Consider the following 17306-nt stretch of genomic DNA (forward strand, 5'->3'; position numbering starts at 1 on the left):
CCATACACGTATATTAGTATATATAAATTAACATTAAACAATGCTGTAAAAGTATTGTTCATTGTTTTTCATGCTCCTCTGCCTGTTGCATTAACTGAGAATATTGAGCATTATTATTATTATTATTATTATTGTTGTAAAGTGTTACTGATTAATTTTAGAAAATAAAAAATGTGACATTTAATCTTCTGCAGTAGTTGTAAGATTTATCAAGCTAATTTTAATATATTGGCAACCCTAATTAAAACACATTTCATGTATATAAGAAAATATTCTAATATGCTGATTTAGTGCTGCTGCTTATTATCTTTTATTATTATTAATGTTTAAAACAGTTGTGCTGCTTAATATTTTTGTGGAAACTGATGCATTTCTTGTGAGGATACTTTGATGAATCAAAAGGACAACATTTATTCGAAATTGAAAAATGTTGTAACATTGCAAATGTCTTTTGAGCAATTTAATGCAGAATAAAAGTATTAATAAAAATGCTTATTTACCCCAATTTTTAAGTAATGCATGTATTTTATTTATATATTTATCTTTTTATTTCTTTTTTATCTTACTTGTCACTTCATAAGAAATGAAGAGCATCAGTTTGGAACTTAGCACATTTCTGTACACCTCTCAATGTTCTTCAATCTGTCTCCACAGCTCACTCTCCAGAGCACCAAATCCAGAGTGGCCTTCTTCCAGGAGCTATAGCCATCCAGACGGACTGGACTATAGTGTCTGAATAATGTCTCGTTGTGTCGTTGTCACATTCCTGACTGGCTGTGACCCATTCCTATATGATCCTAGCACATTCCGGTGATGAAGAATGTATATGTGGGTAAAGTTTACATGTATTACTCTAAGAGGACCAGGACCTCAAGTAAACAGAACTACAGAGGGAGAACATGTTTTTAAAGGGACACACACACACTAACATAAACTCACTCACATATAGAGTCACACTACACATCGTTTCCCAATATCCCTCTGTCTGCAGGAGGTTAAAAACCCATTGTAAAGACACTACGAATAGCAGTGTACACACACTGACTACACATATCTCTGCAGTGCATCTTAAATTCATCTCTCCAGTTGCACAGCAGATATCTCTTTCAATCAATATGTGTCCGAATAATTGGCTAAAGCAGTGGTATTGCACCCTTGTGCTGTATTAAGTTAGGTGTATATATTTGTGGTCCACTATGGAGCCGTCTAGTCATTCATAAAGGCTGAATTAAACCTTATCGTGTTACAGTTTAGAAGAGTTTACTTTCTCTCAGAGGATAGGTTAGTACAGGATATTTTTAGAGGAGAAAATGCATTTGTGAGAACACCATGTGATGCACCATTTTTACATATGAAATATTTGGGATTTTTTTTAAAACCGTTTACTTGGCCTGAAATGTTTTACAATGTTAAAATATATTTTTGAAAATGTTTTCGTGCAGATAAATAAATGAATAGAAATTATCTTAAATATTCTTTGGCTGTTCTTTTAAAAAAAAAAAAAAATTGATAAAACACTTTGCTTTGCACATCCCCCAAGCACTGAGTTTTACACTTTAGTGTGCAACTTGACCCACACCGATTGTGCCACAGGGATGATTGAAATCATGTGCCTATTATTTGTCAGTGATCAGATGTACAATTTTCACCTGGTGGGCAGTAAAACCCTGCATTTTGTCCATAAGCATGACTCAGTATAGAGCATACATCAACTGCCCGCTTTATCACTTTATTAAATATTTCAATATTTCCCCCCATTCATATTCCTCATAGGGATTTCAAAAGTATATATTAAATAATATTGTTTTAAAAAATTAAGCAAAAAAAAAAAAAAAAAAGATATTATAACTTGATGAAATGAATGGCACAGCCCATGAAGCATTGTGAATGATCTAACTGAGTAAAAACAGTGGTTTATTTCAAAGTAACTTATGAATTATAATATAAATGGATATGTAGGCTTCAGCTATTCAGCTATTTTAAAAATGAAATTGAGATCCGAAGTGGCTTCAACAGATGCATATATCATCACTTAACAACTCCAGAGTGCATGGTAGGTCATTCTTGAAGGGTTTATAAGTTATTATTAAAAATCAATTTCTCCATAGAAAACGTGCCTGAGATTTTTAGAACCCGACTGTTATGGAGGTAGATTTGTGTCTTTATTATTCAATCAAAAAAAAGGTTGCTTCAATCAAAAAATATATTTTCAATCAAAAAAACCCGTTTCAATCAAAGAAAAAAAGTGTTTGAATGCAAAAATATATTTGAGACTCAAAAAAATGCATTTGAACACTATTTTTTTTTGCTTGAAAATGTTTTTTTTGATAGAAGTGAAGGTTTTTTTGTTTGAAGCAACTTTTTTGATTGAAGTATTGTTGTTTTGTGTTTGGGCCATATTATGGGTAGGACATTTGTGTCTTTATAATTCAATCAAAAAAGAAGTTGCTTCAAACAAACAAAACATATTTTCAATAAAAAAATCACTTCAATCAAAAAATAAACCTTTTCAATCATAGAAAAAATGTTTTTGAATGCAAAAAAATATTTGAGATTCAAAAAATTGCACTTGAACACTTTTTTTTTGATTGAAAATGTTTTCTTTGATTGAAGTAATCTTTTTTGTGTTTGGACCATGTTATGGGTAGGACATTTGTGTCTTAATTATTCAATCCCAAAAAAGTTGCTTCAATCAAAAAAAAAACATTTTCAATCAAAAAAAAATAATTTCAATCAAAGAAAAAACTGTTTAAATGCAAAAAAAAAAAAAATCATTTGAAGTGTTTTTTTTTTATTGAACTTTCTTTTTTTTTGAATGAAGTGAAAAAAGTTTTGAAGTCGTTTTTTTTTTAAATCATTTTGACACAAACGTACCGCAGTGGGGGCGGGTGCTTCCCCATTGGTCAGACATGCTTGAGTGACAAGTGTCTACACCAACGACGTCTTTCTGACAAGCAAGTCATGGTCGCCACTCGCCAGCGAGCCAGGAAGCAGTGGTGGAGTTGTTGGTAAGTAGATAAAACCGTATTAAAATGATTGGTGTCACGTTATTAGCCTACTCTGTTTGATATTTCGATTAAACATACAGCTTGCTAACTTAGCTCACGTTGACTAATTTGTGTGATGGTGTTAGATATCTGACGCCTCATATTGTCAGGCAGGGTGCGCTAACGGCTAATTGAATTGTTTATTTCACTTAAGTAACGTTACAGAGGCTTGCTATGTGCTTGTGCTATATTGTGTTATAATACGTAACGTCATTAGTGGTCAAACAACAGTCCACAGGCCAACTGTTGCCCACAGCGCTGCCTGTTTAGCAGCAACAGGTCATGCAGAGCCTGAGTCTATCTTCTCACACAGCCCACAGGATTACAGCTATTTGACCGTCCCGCTCTCTCTCTCGCTCACGGGTAGTGGTCTCCCCACCATCACAGTCAAATGCTCGCAGACACAGAGGCAGATGCTGTTATTTTGAGAGCGGGGCTTACATATGCCGTCCCGTACGGAAAATAATGTTGCATACCACCGGTAACATGAATATATATTCCGTTGCTCGGTGCGCAAACTAGCTGTGTCAGGCATTATTTATAAGTAGCCTAATGTCCTGCACAACTCCACATGGAAAACTGGCAGTTCAATGAAGTGATGCTTATTGTCTGACATAGTGTACAAGTAGTTACTAGCTTAAAGTATTGTGCCAATAATGATCCTTATTTAAGTTAGCAAGCTGTATGTTTAATCGAAATATCAAACAGAGTAGGCTAATAACGTGACACCAATCATTTTAATACGGTTTTATCTACTTACCAACAACTCCACCACTGCTTCCTGGCTCGCTGGCGAGTGGCGACCATGACTTGCTTGTCAGAAAGACGTCGTTGGTGTAGACACTTGTCACTCAAGCATGTCTGACCAATGGAGAAGCACCCGCCCCCACTGCGGTACGTTTGTGTCAAAATGATTTAAAAAAAAAACGACTTCAAAACTTTTTTCACTTCATTCAAAAAAAAAGAAAGTTCAATAAAAAAAAAAACACTTCAAATGATTTTTTTTTTTTTTGCATTTAAACAGTTTTTTCTTTGATTGAAATTATTTTTTTTTGATTGAAAATGTTTTTTTTTTGATTGAAGCAACTTTTTTGGGATTGAATAATTAAGACACAAATGTCCTACCCATAACATGGTCCAAACACAAAAAAGATTACTTCAATCAAAGAAAACATTTTCAATCAAAAAAAAAGTGTTCAAGTGCAATTTTTTGAATCTCAAATATTTTTTTGCATTCAAAAACATTTTTTCTATGATTGAAAAGGTTTATTTTTTGATTGAAGTGATTTTTTTATTGAAAATATGTTTTGTTTGTTTGAAGCAACTTCTTTTTTGATTGAATTATAAAGACACAAATGTCCTACCCATAATATGGCCCAAACACAAAACAACAATACTTCAATCAAAAAAGTTGCTTCAAACAAAAAAACCTTCACTTCTATCAAAAAAAACATTTTCAAGCAAAAAAAAATAGTGTTCAAATGCATTTTTTTGAGTCTCAAATATATTTTTGCATTCAAACACTTTTTTTCTTTGATTGAAACGGGTTTTTTTGATTGAAAATATATTTTTTGATTGAAGCAACCTTTTTTTTGATTGAATAATAAAGACACAAATCTACCTCCATAGACTGTTAAGCTCCATTGTGTTTTGGAATGTTTTGTGTGAATGTTTGAAAGGACAGCGATGTATTGAGAACAGCAACAGCAGTCTGTTGGGATTTCGTCTTCCTGAAGAATGTTACACAAGGTAAATCAATATAATCAGCCTAAAATTAACAATTTGTATGTTACATGAAAACTGCAACCGTCTCAATTATAGCATGAAGGTAGACTGTGAATCAGAATTCAGTATCACGGTTACTTTAATAGCTCATTAAACTCGAAGCACTTTGCAATAAATATACTGTGGTTTCATCGGTGAAAATCAGTGCAGTTGAAGCTATTGTAGTTTTTCCCAATGGCTTTACAATATTTGTTACCAATCAAGATGGTAAACACAATTTTGCTGGGCAGCTTTTTGCTTCATGTTTCACACTTCCCATAATCCTGGTTATCATTATCACAGCCTGAGACAAATACCCCACCATCACTCATCAGTTTCTGCCCTTCCTCAACACATTGTCTGCATGTCTGGACAGATGACAGCTTTGATTGATGGCTGGTTCCAGGCATATTGACAGGCTGTCACAATCAAGAGAGGGATGTGCCTTAGGAGGTGACCATGTCACTATGCGTCCCATCAGGGGTGGCAGATGGAGGCCTTGGGAGATAATACTGGTATACTGGTACCAAGGTGAACAGAAGAATAGCTACTTTACTGAAGGTGAGAAAATCAGAGGCAGTGATAATCAATGACATTTTTTTGCCTTGGGAATTTATTATAGTTTGATTGCAGCTTACTTGGATTACACAGTTCGCATGCAATTTGATTGCCCAGGCTGTTCTCTGAGGGCAAGCTTTGTTTCTAATCTCTGGAAACATTGGGTTTAAAGCTGAAATGTGTCTTTTTTATATTAAAATGCTTTCTCCTATTGCAGTTTTACATGCAGAGACATTAATAAGCCAGTCGTAGGTTGACAACACTGCACCTGACCTGCAGAGGACAGGACCCAGTCTGAACTCGCATACTCTCTTCAGTAGGTACTTATTTTGAATCAGTAATTACTTTGCGACTGCTAAAAAGGATGTTCTATAATATCAATATGTATAATATGAATGTAATTCGGTCATGTTGTCAATATCATGTGACTTACTGTTGCGTCGCTTCACTGTCATTCACATTCTCCTGTGGCCTCATGGGATAGTAAAGTGTACATCGTATTCACACTTCTGAATCTCGCTGGAAGTCATTTTTGCCTACTCTTTTATCAGTACTGTGAATTCGGACATACTACTACTGTCTCGTACAGTTTTTTCGCCTACTATAGTAGGGAAGTATGTGATTTCGGATGCAGCCGGGATCTTCAGACCTCCACACATCCGGTATTATAGTTTCCACCTTTATCTTCTTTTGTTTTATTGGCATTTCTATCTTCTTTGACTAGTTCTTAAAGGAATAATCTGGGTTTAATACAAATAATAAAAATTAAGCTAAATTGACAGCTTCTATGGTGTAATGTTGATTAGCACAAAATAAATTGGTCCCATACCACGTTGTCTTTCAAAAAAGTGTTGTAACCCTAACCCTATTGTTGTATTTATTCATTTGAAATAGCTTTTATTTATAGTCTTAATTTTAGTTTTAGTAACTTTGTACTTTTGTCATTAATTTTTTTATATAATGAAATTTCTATTTAACATTTCATACTTCAACCAACTTTAAGTTTCATTTAAAGTAATTTTCATTTAAATTTAAATTAAAATGTTCCACTTAATATGAACATTATTTTAGCTTTATTTCAATTAACATTTTTTAGTTGTAGTTTAACAACACTGCTTATATTGTTATAAAAATCACTTTTATTAATTTTGTTACAAAACTGTATTATTTGAGCTGTAATGTTTTTCTCATTCTCGTCAAATTATGTTCGCACACATTTTCCGTGTCTTGTGGTTACACTGTTAAAACAGTGAGTGTTTTTTTAATGTTTACAAAGTGTCTTACTGTAAAAGATTTTTGCTTCTTTTTTTCTTTTCTTTTTTCCTTCTTTCTTTTTTTTAAAGGACAAGTGTATATTGCCTTTTTTTTCTAATTGACTGAGCTTAACTTGATCTTGCACTTTGAGCTTTAGTAACCACCTAGTAAACTCACGGCACCTCAGCCTATAGAAAGACATACTGTATATTACAACTTGAAACTAATTAACTCAAGGCTTATATAACCTTGAAACTTTTAAACTTAAGGAACACTCCAACTTTACTTCTAATAATTCTTTTTGGTTCTGCTAGGGGTGCAGAAATTACACACTTCACTTTTAATCTTCATAAAACGTTATAGAAAATACACGTCAGCCTTCATTGTTGAGATACTGTAGGCTGATTGGATGTCAGCGCTTGTTTTCACGGATCTGGTTCCCCACGTTACCTGAGACACTAATAAATGACATTGAGTTCAGTGATTCATTTCTCTGCTTAAATTGCTTGAATAGGCTTCAGGTGACTTACAAATACCCCTTGACAGGATGGAAGAAAGCCGTGTGTGTGTGTGTGTGTGTGTAATTATGCTTTGCCCTCACGTCCATGCAACGCCTGCTTTGTTTTGTATTTGCGTCATTGGATATAACAGTAGGACATAACTGTTATCTGGCTGCAAAAATCACTACAAGCCTTTTAGATGATCAATGGGGAGCACCAAGCCTGGGTGCATACACTCACACACTTCATAAATTTATGCAAATCATATCCATGTGACAGAATAGGTTTGAATGTGGCATGTGTTGAAATGTCAAGGGGTGTATAATCAGTTTAGCTCTTTTGTCCTCGCTCGCATCCTGTTTATTGTACCATTTTATACCAACTATGGTTGAATGCTTGATTCTGATTGGCTGACAGATGTTTCAGAGTCTTGATTAATGTTCTGTAACCGCACTGCTATAACTTTGTTGACCACATTATGGTTCTAGATCACATCGCTGAATTATTTCAAAATTGTTGCAGTTTATATAAATAACAAGACTTCCTATAATTTATAACTTATAATTTCTTCTGTGGAACAAAAAAAATATTTTTTTGTTTGTTTGTCCAAATTATATAACATTGTTCTAGTGGATTTTGGATATTTAAATCTACACATCTTATATATTGTGCCTTTAAAATCCAAGCTACGGTTTCCACCTAGTAATTGCAACTTGGGCTGTTTCAAAGCAGGCATTTTGTCTGTGGTGTAAGTAGTTTTAGGGACATGAAAAATGATCCGTAATATATAAGCAGAATTACTGATTCCAGACCTGGATTATTGAAAATGAATGCACTCTTGAGGTGTGACTGCATAACATAGTGTTCTTATTACCACCTCGGGGTGTGCATTCATTTTCAATATTTCAATTCATCAGTTTATTTCTTTCTTATGTTGCAGGTCCTCTTGTTTCTGCAGTGTGAAATCATAAGACAAATGAGACACCGGTATGTGATTCTGGTGACCTGTTGTTCACCTGGAACTTGTGATCATTGGTCACGTGGTCAGAATTATTGGCACCCTTGGTAAATATGAACAAAGAAGCCTTTGTTAATCCTTTTGTTATTTTATCCAAAAGAATCACAAAAATCTAACCCTTGCGTTGAAGTAAAATAATTGAAAATGGACTGAAAACCTCTTTATGAAATAAATGTTTTTCTTCAAATGTTTTTCTTTTTATTTAATACTTTTTGCAACCTCCTTTTTCCAAGATAATAGCTCCGAGTCTTCTCCTAGAATGCCGGATGAGTTTGGAGATCAGAGACCATTCCTCCATACAGAATCTCTCCAGATCCTTCAGATTCCCGGATCCATGTTGGCGCTTCTTCTCTTCAGTTCAGCCTATTCAGTATCTTCTATAGGGTTCAGGTAAGGGGACTGGGACGGTCATGGCAGAAGCTTCGTTTAGCTTCGATTTATCTGTTGGTCTTAATCCATGATACTATGTATCTGAACAAGATGTCCAGGACCTCCGGCAGAAAAAGAGACCCACAATCCAGTAGTATAATAAACCTTTGGAAAGAGGTACTTTTTATCCCTGTTTGCACCAAACATATCTAAACGTAAATATTTTACTCATAAGAATTTCTAGGGGTGCCAGTATTTGTGGCCAACATGTATTTGAGAAAAACATTTATTTATTTCATAAAGAGCGGATTCAAAAATCATGGTTTCCACGAAAAAAGTTAAGCAGCACAACTGTTTTCAACATTGATAATCATAAGAAATGTTTCTTGAGCAGCAAATCGGCATATTTAGAATGATTTCTGAAGAATCATGTGACACTGAAGACTGGAGTAATGATGCTGAAAATTCAACTTTACCATCACAGGAATAAATTACATTTTAAAACATATTAAATTGGAAAAGAGTTATTTTAAATTGTAATAATATTTCACAATATTGCTATTTATATATATATATATGCACACACATGATGAGTGCTGTACTTGTGAACGGATATTTGTGGGTGTGCTGTAGATTAATATGATGTGCTTATTGTGCTTGAATGAAAGATGAATTGCAATTTTATAAAGTGAAATGAATTTAGGAAATTCTTCGTAAAAATATAAATAAATAAATCGTTCAGATGTTAAAACTGCACTCATTCGAATCTTATAGGATAAAAATGAACTCTTATTAATTTCATGGTTGGCTGATTGGATCCAAGCCAGGACTGCTGTGCGTTTAAACGAGTATGAGAGTGAATTAGTGAGTACTTGAAACAATGACAGACTCAAATCATTCATGCAGTGACTCAAGCAGAGCATTTTATAATGGTCTCTTTGTTCCCATATCATATTTGATTCTATCCCCCATCCTCACATCTCTCCAGTCTAGTGTATGGGTGGTGGACCAGGGGAAGTGTTACCTGAGCACAATCACTCTGCACTCATTAGGCTGTCCAATCACAGCAGGGGGGCCAGTCCGCCTATTTTTAGACCACCATTTTGCATTCCAGAACATCAATCAAACTCTGACATGGTCCACGCAGGCGCTTTTGCTATAAGCTCTGAAGTGTCGCGTGTCAGAAAAGCCCAGTAAAACCAACTGAAACTTCTGTTGATCTGTCAGTTTATCAGCAGGGAGAATTAATGAGATTTAATGAGATTTAATATGCAGCCCGCCGGTATTTAGCACAGTAAGACTCCTTCAGAGTTTTGAAAATATTTATATAAACTCCCAACACGCAGAGAAGTCTTTCTGAATTTTAATTTGTAATTTTTTTTAACTTTTTAGTTATCACCATGTCCATTCGCGCATTTGGAAATTTACTAAAGGCACACCTCGTTAAATTGTTACAAACCTGGTTTAGTTAAACTTTCAGAGTCATCTGTATGACAGATAAAAAATAATTGTATTTGCTGCACTCTCGTTTTCTGCAGTGTTTTATAGCAAAAGTATCTATTTTTCTACTCACCGTGTTTCTGTTACTGTTGTTAAAGGGTTAGTTCACCCAAAAATGAAAATTAGCCCATGATTTACTCACCCTCTAGTCATCCTAGGTGTATATGACATTCTTCTTTCAGACGAATACAATCAGAGTTTTATTAAAAAAATGTCCTGGCTCTTCCAAGCTTTATAATGGGAGTGAATGGGTATATTTTTTTTGGAAGTTCATCAAAATCCATCCATGATAAAAGTGCTCCACACTGCTCTGGGGGGTTAATAAAGGCCTTCTGAAGCAAAGGCGATGTATTCGTGTAAGAAAAATATCCATATTTAAAGAACTAGCTTCCGACAGACGGCCTACACAAGTCGACTTAGGCCACAAGAGCAACTCTTGAAGATGAATGACGGAGGATGTAGGAGTAGTGTAAGCTTTGACGCCTCTCGCGGTTCAAACAAACAGGGCTGGGCAACAAACTCAAGCTCCTCCGACATTTCTCTTTAAAGATTCTCGTTTTAGGCTTCTAATTCGTGACTGGTATTTTGTTTTGTTCTATACTCTGCGCTTCCGCGTTCGTCAGTACGTTGTGCGTCAAGTTCAAGTGTTACTCTTTCGCCGTAAATCGATGCGTGCGGCCGTCTGCTGGAATCTAGTTATTTTAGTCTCTAAAATTTTAAATATGGATATTTTTCCTACACGAACACACCGCTTCTCTCTTCAGAAGGCCTTTATTAATCCCTCGGAACGTGTGAAGCACTTTTATCATGGACAGATGCACTTTTATGGACTTCAAAACAGAAAGGGCCATTCACTGCCATTATAAAGCTTGGATGAGCCAGGACATTTTTTATATAACTCAAATTGTATTCGTCTGAAAGAAGAATGTCATATACACCTAGGATGGCTTGAGGGTGAGTAAATCATGGGCTAATTTTCACTTTTGGGTTTTAAAGAACCGCGTCATCTGCAGGTCTTAAAGGGATAGTCCACCCAAAAATGTATATTCTGTCATCATTTACTAATGTTGTTCCAAACAACCAGAGTTTCTTTCTTCTGTTGAACACAAAAGAAGATATTTTGAAGACTGTTTGTAACCAAACCGATCTCGGGCCCCTTTGGCTAGTAGGAAAAAAAATGGTAGTCAATGGGGCCCGTTACGTTACGTCTTTAGCGGGAGAGAGAAGCAACGCACACGTAGCAGAAAGGGCTTGAAATAAGGCACGATTGGCTCTAGATAAAAGATATATTAGATCGATATTTTAGAGGATAAAGTTACCGTAAACGACCCTGACCCTGTGGTGTGAACCACTCCGTTGTTGTAGGCCAGGGTTTTTCAAACTCGGTCCTGGAGGGCCACTGTCCTGCACAGTTTAGCTCCAACCCTGATCAAACACACCTAGCTGTGAGTTTCTAATGATCCTGAAGACATTGATTAGCTTGCTCAGGTGTGTTTGATCAGGGTTGGAGCTAAACTCTGCAGGACAGTATCCCTCCAGGACCGAGTTTGAGAAACCCTGTTGTAGGCTCTTAGCGGGATTCGAACTGGTGTTTCTGGCATGGGAGGCGGGCACGCTAACAAGGACGCTAAAGACTAATGACTGGAAGTAATACAATATAGCCGTGTGTGTGTGTGTGTGTGTGTGTGTGTGTGTGTGTGTGTGTGTGTGTGTGTGTGTGTGTGTGTGTGTGTGTGTGTGTGTGTGTGTGTGTGTGTGTGTGTGTGTGTGTGTGTGTGTGTGTGTGTGTGTGTGTGTGTGTGTGTGTGTGTGTGTGTGTGTGTGTGTGTTTGGTTTATATTACATTGTGGGAACCAAATGTACCCACAAGGATAGTAAAATCTGAGATCACCTCCATTGTGGGGACCAGCCAGCGGTCCCCATGAGGGGAATGGGTAAATAAACACACTAAATTATATTTTTGTAAAAATGCAGAAAGTGTTCTGTGATGGGTAGGTTTAGGGTTAGTGTAAGGAGATAGAATATACAATTTGTACAGTATAAAAACCATTAAGTCTATGGAGAATCCCCGCAAAGATAGTGAACCAGACGTGTGTGTGTGTGTGATGTCTTTTTTCATTACAGTGGTGGCTAATACCAACTCACCGTATAGCTTTATTTTTATATGCACAGTATTTGAGGAGAAACTAAGGGTTCTCTAACATTTAATTTGGATTGGAATTCTATTGTTGGTTTTTTGCTGCCCTGGCCCTGTTCTGCAGTCGATTAGTGTATTACTGAAAAACTCTCCATTCAGTTACATGTGTGTGTCTAAGATAAATGTATTATCCTTTGTGCCATTAGCTGCCACTAAATGAACAGAGAAGTCTGCATCATTATTACACTGCTCTCATTATAACATGAGTTTCAGTTATTAAATTTAACCATGAACCATTCTCTCTGTTAGACTGTGTGCTCTGAAACACCTTTTTTAATTGGTTTGAGATCCGCATAACCATCTAAGTTTTTTTTTATTTTTTATTTTATTTTTTTTTTTACAGAAACAACATGAACGAAAGCACCGAGTCATGGATCACTGTAAAGGTCAGCTAGTTATTAATATATGCAGAGCTGATTTAAAAACATTTTCAGATGCTGAAACTGTCGGTCAGGCTTTTGTAAAGTTCCTGCTTGTGTGCTTTTGGGACTATAATAGATTATGTATTTTATAGACACACATACAGTTTGGATCAAACATTTATTTTTTGGAATGAAATTAATACTTCTATTCAGCAAGGATTAATTAAATATATTATCAATAGTCACAGTAAAAAAATCTGTTTCTAATAAATCGAAACATATAAATTGAACTTTCTATTAATTAAAGAATCCTAAAAAATGAATCAGTTTCCACAAAAAATGTTTAGCAGCACAATTGTTTTCAACAGTGATAATAAGATAATAAGATAAGAAAATTAAAAATTCTTCTTGTCTGTCTGTCATTCTATCGTTTGCAATATTGTTCTATCTATCCGTTGTTCTATTGTTCTGTCTGTTGTTCTATCGTTCTTCTTGAGCAGCAAATAATCATATTAGAATGATTTCTGGAGGATCATGTGACACTGAAGACTGGAGTAATGATGCTGAAAATTCAGCTTTGCATCACAGGAATAGATACAATTTTTAAATATACATTAAAATACATTACTTTTTTTAATCAAATAAATGCAGCTTGGACTTCATAAAATTACACAATCTTACCAACCCCAAACTTTTGAACAATAGTGTATATAATTAGTGTAAGTGGTGTATATAATAGTATACTTTATATAATAATTACTATTTCCTTTCATTTTATTTTAGCTAAACAATATAAAAAAAAATACAATGTTCAAAAGGTTGGGAAACACTGATCCAAACACAAACTTTTTTGTAGTTTTGTTTGATTTTCTGTCAGTTCATTGTCTTCTTTTTGACTTCTAGAATTCACATATATGTTCTGTCACAAATTCACAGCTACCACTAAGATCAAGCACAGAGAGAAGATGGGTAATCAGAACTGCAAGCGTTCTGCTCAATCCTACAAAAACAGGTTTTCTTTCTCTCTTTTTAACCCCAACACAGCGGTTTTCCCGCCACATATGCACTTGTCCCATCTATGTGGCAAACAACGCTCAATGTGTCACTGCTTCTCAGTATTCTCACCTCTCTACGGATGACATATCAAAACAACTGATGGTCTCTCTTGCTTTTTTGATGGCCTTGATTTCTTCAAAAGCCTCTCTCTCTCTCTCTCTCTCTCTCTCTCTCTCTCTCTCTCTCTCTCTCGCTCTCTCTCTCTCTTCCTCTTCTCATCCTCTAATTCTTTCAACCTCAGCTAACTTGCTATTCTGTCACACTGTCTACCTTTCATCCCTTGTGTTCCCTCTCTCTTCTCTCACCTCCTTTTGTCTGTCTGTGTGCAGCATGACTCCTTGACTTCTTCAGACTGTGTTGTTGCAGTCGTGTCATTGTTTTCTTGACAAGAACAACATACTGTTATTGCACATGCCTCAGTGAAGGGTCTTAATCCCTTAATTCAAAGTCTCTCGTTCTATCGTTCGAAATATTGTTCCATCCGTTGTTCTATTGTTCTGTCTGTCTGTCGTTCTATCATTTGAAATATTGTTCCATCCGTTGTTCTATTGTTCTCTCTGTCTGTCGTTCTGTCGTTCGAAATATTGTTCCATCCGTTGTTCTATTGTTCTGTCTGTCTGTCGTTCTAACGTTCTGTCTGTCTGTCATTCTATCGTTCAAAATATTGTTCCATCCGTCGTTCTATTGTTCTGTCTGTCTGTCGTTCTATCGTTCGAAATATTGTTCCATCCGTTGTTCTATTGTTCTGTCTGTCTGTCATTCTAACGTTCTGTCTGTCTGTCATTCTATCGTTCAAAATATTGTTCCATCCATCGTTCTATTGTTCTGTCTGTCTCGTTCTATCGTTCAAAATATTGTTCCATCCGTTGTTCTATTGTTCTGTCTGTCTGTCGTTCTAACGTTCTGTCTGTCTGTCATTCTATCGTTCAAAATATTGTTCCATCCGTCGTTCTATTGTTCTGTCTGTCTGTCGTTCTATCGTTCAAAATATTGTTCCATCCGTCGTTCTATTGTTCTGTCTGTCTGTCGTTCTATCGTTCGAAATATTGTTCCATCCGTTGTTCTATTGTTCTCTCTGTCTGTCGTTCTATCGTTCAAAATATTGTTCCATCCATTGTTCTATTGTTCTGTCTGTCTGTCGTTCTAACGTTCTGTCTGTCTGTCGTTCTATCATTCGAAATATTGTTCCATCCGTTGTTCTATTGTTCTCTCTGTCTGTCGTTCTATCGTTCGAAATATTGTTCCATCCGTTGTTCTATTGTTCTGTCTGTCTGTCGTTCTATCGTTCGAAATATTGTTCCATCCGTTGTTCTATTGTTCTCTCTGTCTGTCGTTCTATCGTTCAAAATATTGTTCCATTCATTGTTCTATTGTTCTGTCTGTCTGTCGTTCTATCGTTCGAAATATTGTTCCATCCGTTGTTCTATTGTTCTCTCTGTCTGTCGTTCTATCGTTCAAAATATTGTTCCATCCATTGTTCTATTGTTCTGTCTGTCTGTCGTTCTAACGTTCTGTCTGTCTGTCGTTCTATCGTTCAAAATATTGTTCCATCCGTTGTTCTATTGTTCTCTGTCTGTCGTTCTATCGTTCAAAATATTGTTCCATCCGTTGTTCTATTGTTCTCTCTGTCTGTCGTTCTATCGTTCAAAATATTGTTCCATCCGTTGTTCTATTGTTCTGTCTGTTCTATTGTTCTATTGTTCTATTGTTCTGTCTGTCTGTCTGTCTGTCGTTCTAACGTTCAAAATATTGTTCCATCCGTTGTTCTATTGTTCTCTCTGTCTGTCGTTCTATCGTTCAAAATATTGTTCCATCCGTTGTTCTATTGTTCTGTCTGTTCTATTGTTCTGTCTGTCTGTCGTTCTATCGTTCAAAATATTGTTCCATCCGTTGTTCTATTGTTCTCTCTGTCTGTCGTTCTATCGTTCAAAATATTGTTCCATCCGTTGTTCTATTGTTCTCTCTGTCTGTCGTTCTATCGTTCAAAATATTGTTCCATCCGTTGTTCTATTGTTCTGTCTGTTCTATTGTTCTATTGTTCTGTCTGTCTGTCGTTCTAACGTTCAAAATATTGTTCCATCCGTTGTTCTATTGTTCTGTCTGTTCTATTGTTCTATTGTTCTGTCTGTCTGTCATTCTATCGTTCAAAATATTGTTCCATCCGTCGTTCTATTGTTCTGTCTGTCTGTCGTTCTATCGTTCGAAATATTGTTCCATCCGTTGTTCTATTGTTCTCTCTGTCTGTCGTTCTATCGTTCAAAATATTGTTCCATCCGTTGTTCTATTGTTCTCTGTCTGTCGTTCTATCGTTCAAAATATTGTTCCATCCGTTGTTCTATTGTTCTCTCTGTCTGTCGTTCTATCGTTCAAAATATTGTTCCATCCGTTGTTCTATTGTTCTGTCTGTTCTATTGTTCTATTGTTCTATTGTTCTGTCTGTCTGTCTGTCTGTCGTTCTAACGTTCAAAATATTGTTCCATCCGTTGTTCTATTGTTCTCTCTGTCTGTCGTTCTATCGTTCAAAATATTGTTCCATCCGTTGTTCTATTGTTCTGTCTGTTCTATTGTTCTGTCTGTCTGTCGTTCTATCGTTCAAAATATTGTTCCATCCGTTGTTCTATTGTTCTCTCTGTCTGTCGTTCTATCGTTCAAAATATTGTTCCATCCGTTGTTCTATTGTTCTCTCTGTCTGTCGTTCTATCGTTCAAAATATTGTTCCATCCGTTGTTCTATTGTTCTGTCTGTTCTATTGTTCTATTGTTCTGTCTGTCTGTCGTTCTAACGTTCAAAATATTGTTCCATCCGTTGTTCTATTGTTCTGTCTGTTCTATTGTTCTATTGTTCTGTCTGTCTGTCATTCTATCGTTCAAAATATTGTTCCATCCGTCGTTCTATTGTTCTGTCTGTCTGTCGTTCTATCGTTCGAAATATTGTTCCATCCGTTGTTCTATTGTTCTCTCTGTCTGTCGTTCTATCGTTCAAAATATTGTTCCATCCATTGTTCTATTGTTCTGTCTGTCTGTCGTTCTAACGTTCTGTCTGTCTGTCGTTCTATCATTCGAAATATTGTTCCATCCGTTGTTCTATTGTTCTCTCTGTCTGTCGTTCTATCGTTCGAAATATTGTTCCATCCGTTGTTCTATTGTTCTGTCTGTCTGTCGTTCTATCGTTCGAAATATTGCTCCATCCGTTGTTCTATTGTTCTCTCTGTCTGTCGTTCTATCGTTCAAAATATTGTTCCATCCATTGTTCTATTGTTCTGTCTGTCTGTCGTTCTATCGTTCGAAATATTGTTCCATCCGTTGTTCTATTGTTCTCTCTGTCTGTCGTTCTATCATTCAAAATATTGTTCCATCCATTGTTCTATTGTTCTGTCTGTCTGTCATTCTAACGTTCTGTCTGTCTGTCGTTCTATCGTTCAAAATATTGTTCCATCCGTTGTTCTATTGTTCTGTCTGTTCTATTGTTCTATTGTTCTGTCTGTCTGTCGTTCTAACGTTCAAAATATTGTTCCATCCGTTGTTCTATTGTTCTCTCTGTCTGTCGTTCTATCGTTCAAAATATTGTTCCATCCGTTGTTCTATTGTTCTGTCTGTTCTATTGTTCTATTGTTCTGTCTGTCTGTCGTTCTATCGTTCAAAATATTGTTCCATCCGTTGTTCTATTGTTCTGTCTGTCTGT

General features: G+C 35.9%; 2 protein-coding genes across 3 annotated transcripts in view; both read left to right on the forward strand.

The window, feature by feature from the left end:
• Positions 1 to 1468, forward strand: part of nf2a (NF2, moesin-ezrin-radixin like (MERLIN) tumor suppressor a) — a 37103-nt gene extending 35635 nt beyond the window's left edge. Inside the window, exon 19 of the mRNA XM_079871263.1 lies at positions 655 to 1468. Coding sequence (XP_079727389.1) covers positions 655 to 705 — 51 coding nt within the window. The 3' untranslated portion in view covers positions 706 to 1468. The remainder of the gene's footprint in view (positions 1 to 654) is intronic.
• A 1490-nt stretch (positions 1469 to 2958) lies between these two features.
• LOC307159210 (uncharacterized protein) overlaps positions 2959 to 17306 on the forward strand; it is a 40050-nt gene continuing 25702 nt past the window's right edge. Inside the window, exons 1-7 of one of the 2 annotated variants that reach the window (XM_079872438.1) lie at positions 2959 to 3941; positions 4732 to 4796; positions 5115 to 5372; positions 5587 to 5685; positions 8064 to 8188; positions 8375 to 8531; positions 12551 to 12593. In XM_079872438.1, coding sequence (XP_079728564.1) covers positions 8401 to 8531; positions 12551 to 12593 — 174 coding nt within the window. In that variant the 5' untranslated portion in view covers positions 2959 to 3941; positions 4732 to 4796; positions 5115 to 5372; ... (1 more) ...; positions 8064 to 8188; positions 8375 to 8400. The remainder of the gene's footprint in view (positions 3942 to 4731; positions 4797 to 5114; positions 5373 to 5586; positions 5686 to 8063; positions 8189 to 8374; positions 8532 to 12550; positions 12594 to 17306) is intronic. The other variant, XR_013821340.1, reaches the window with a different exon arrangement.

Source organism: Squalius cephalus (assembly GCF_949319135.1).
Source record: "Squalius cephalus genome assembly, chromosome: 5".
NCBI classification, from domain to species: Eukaryota; Metazoa; Chordata; class Actinopteri; order Cypriniformes; family Leuciscidae; genus Squalius; species Squalius cephalus.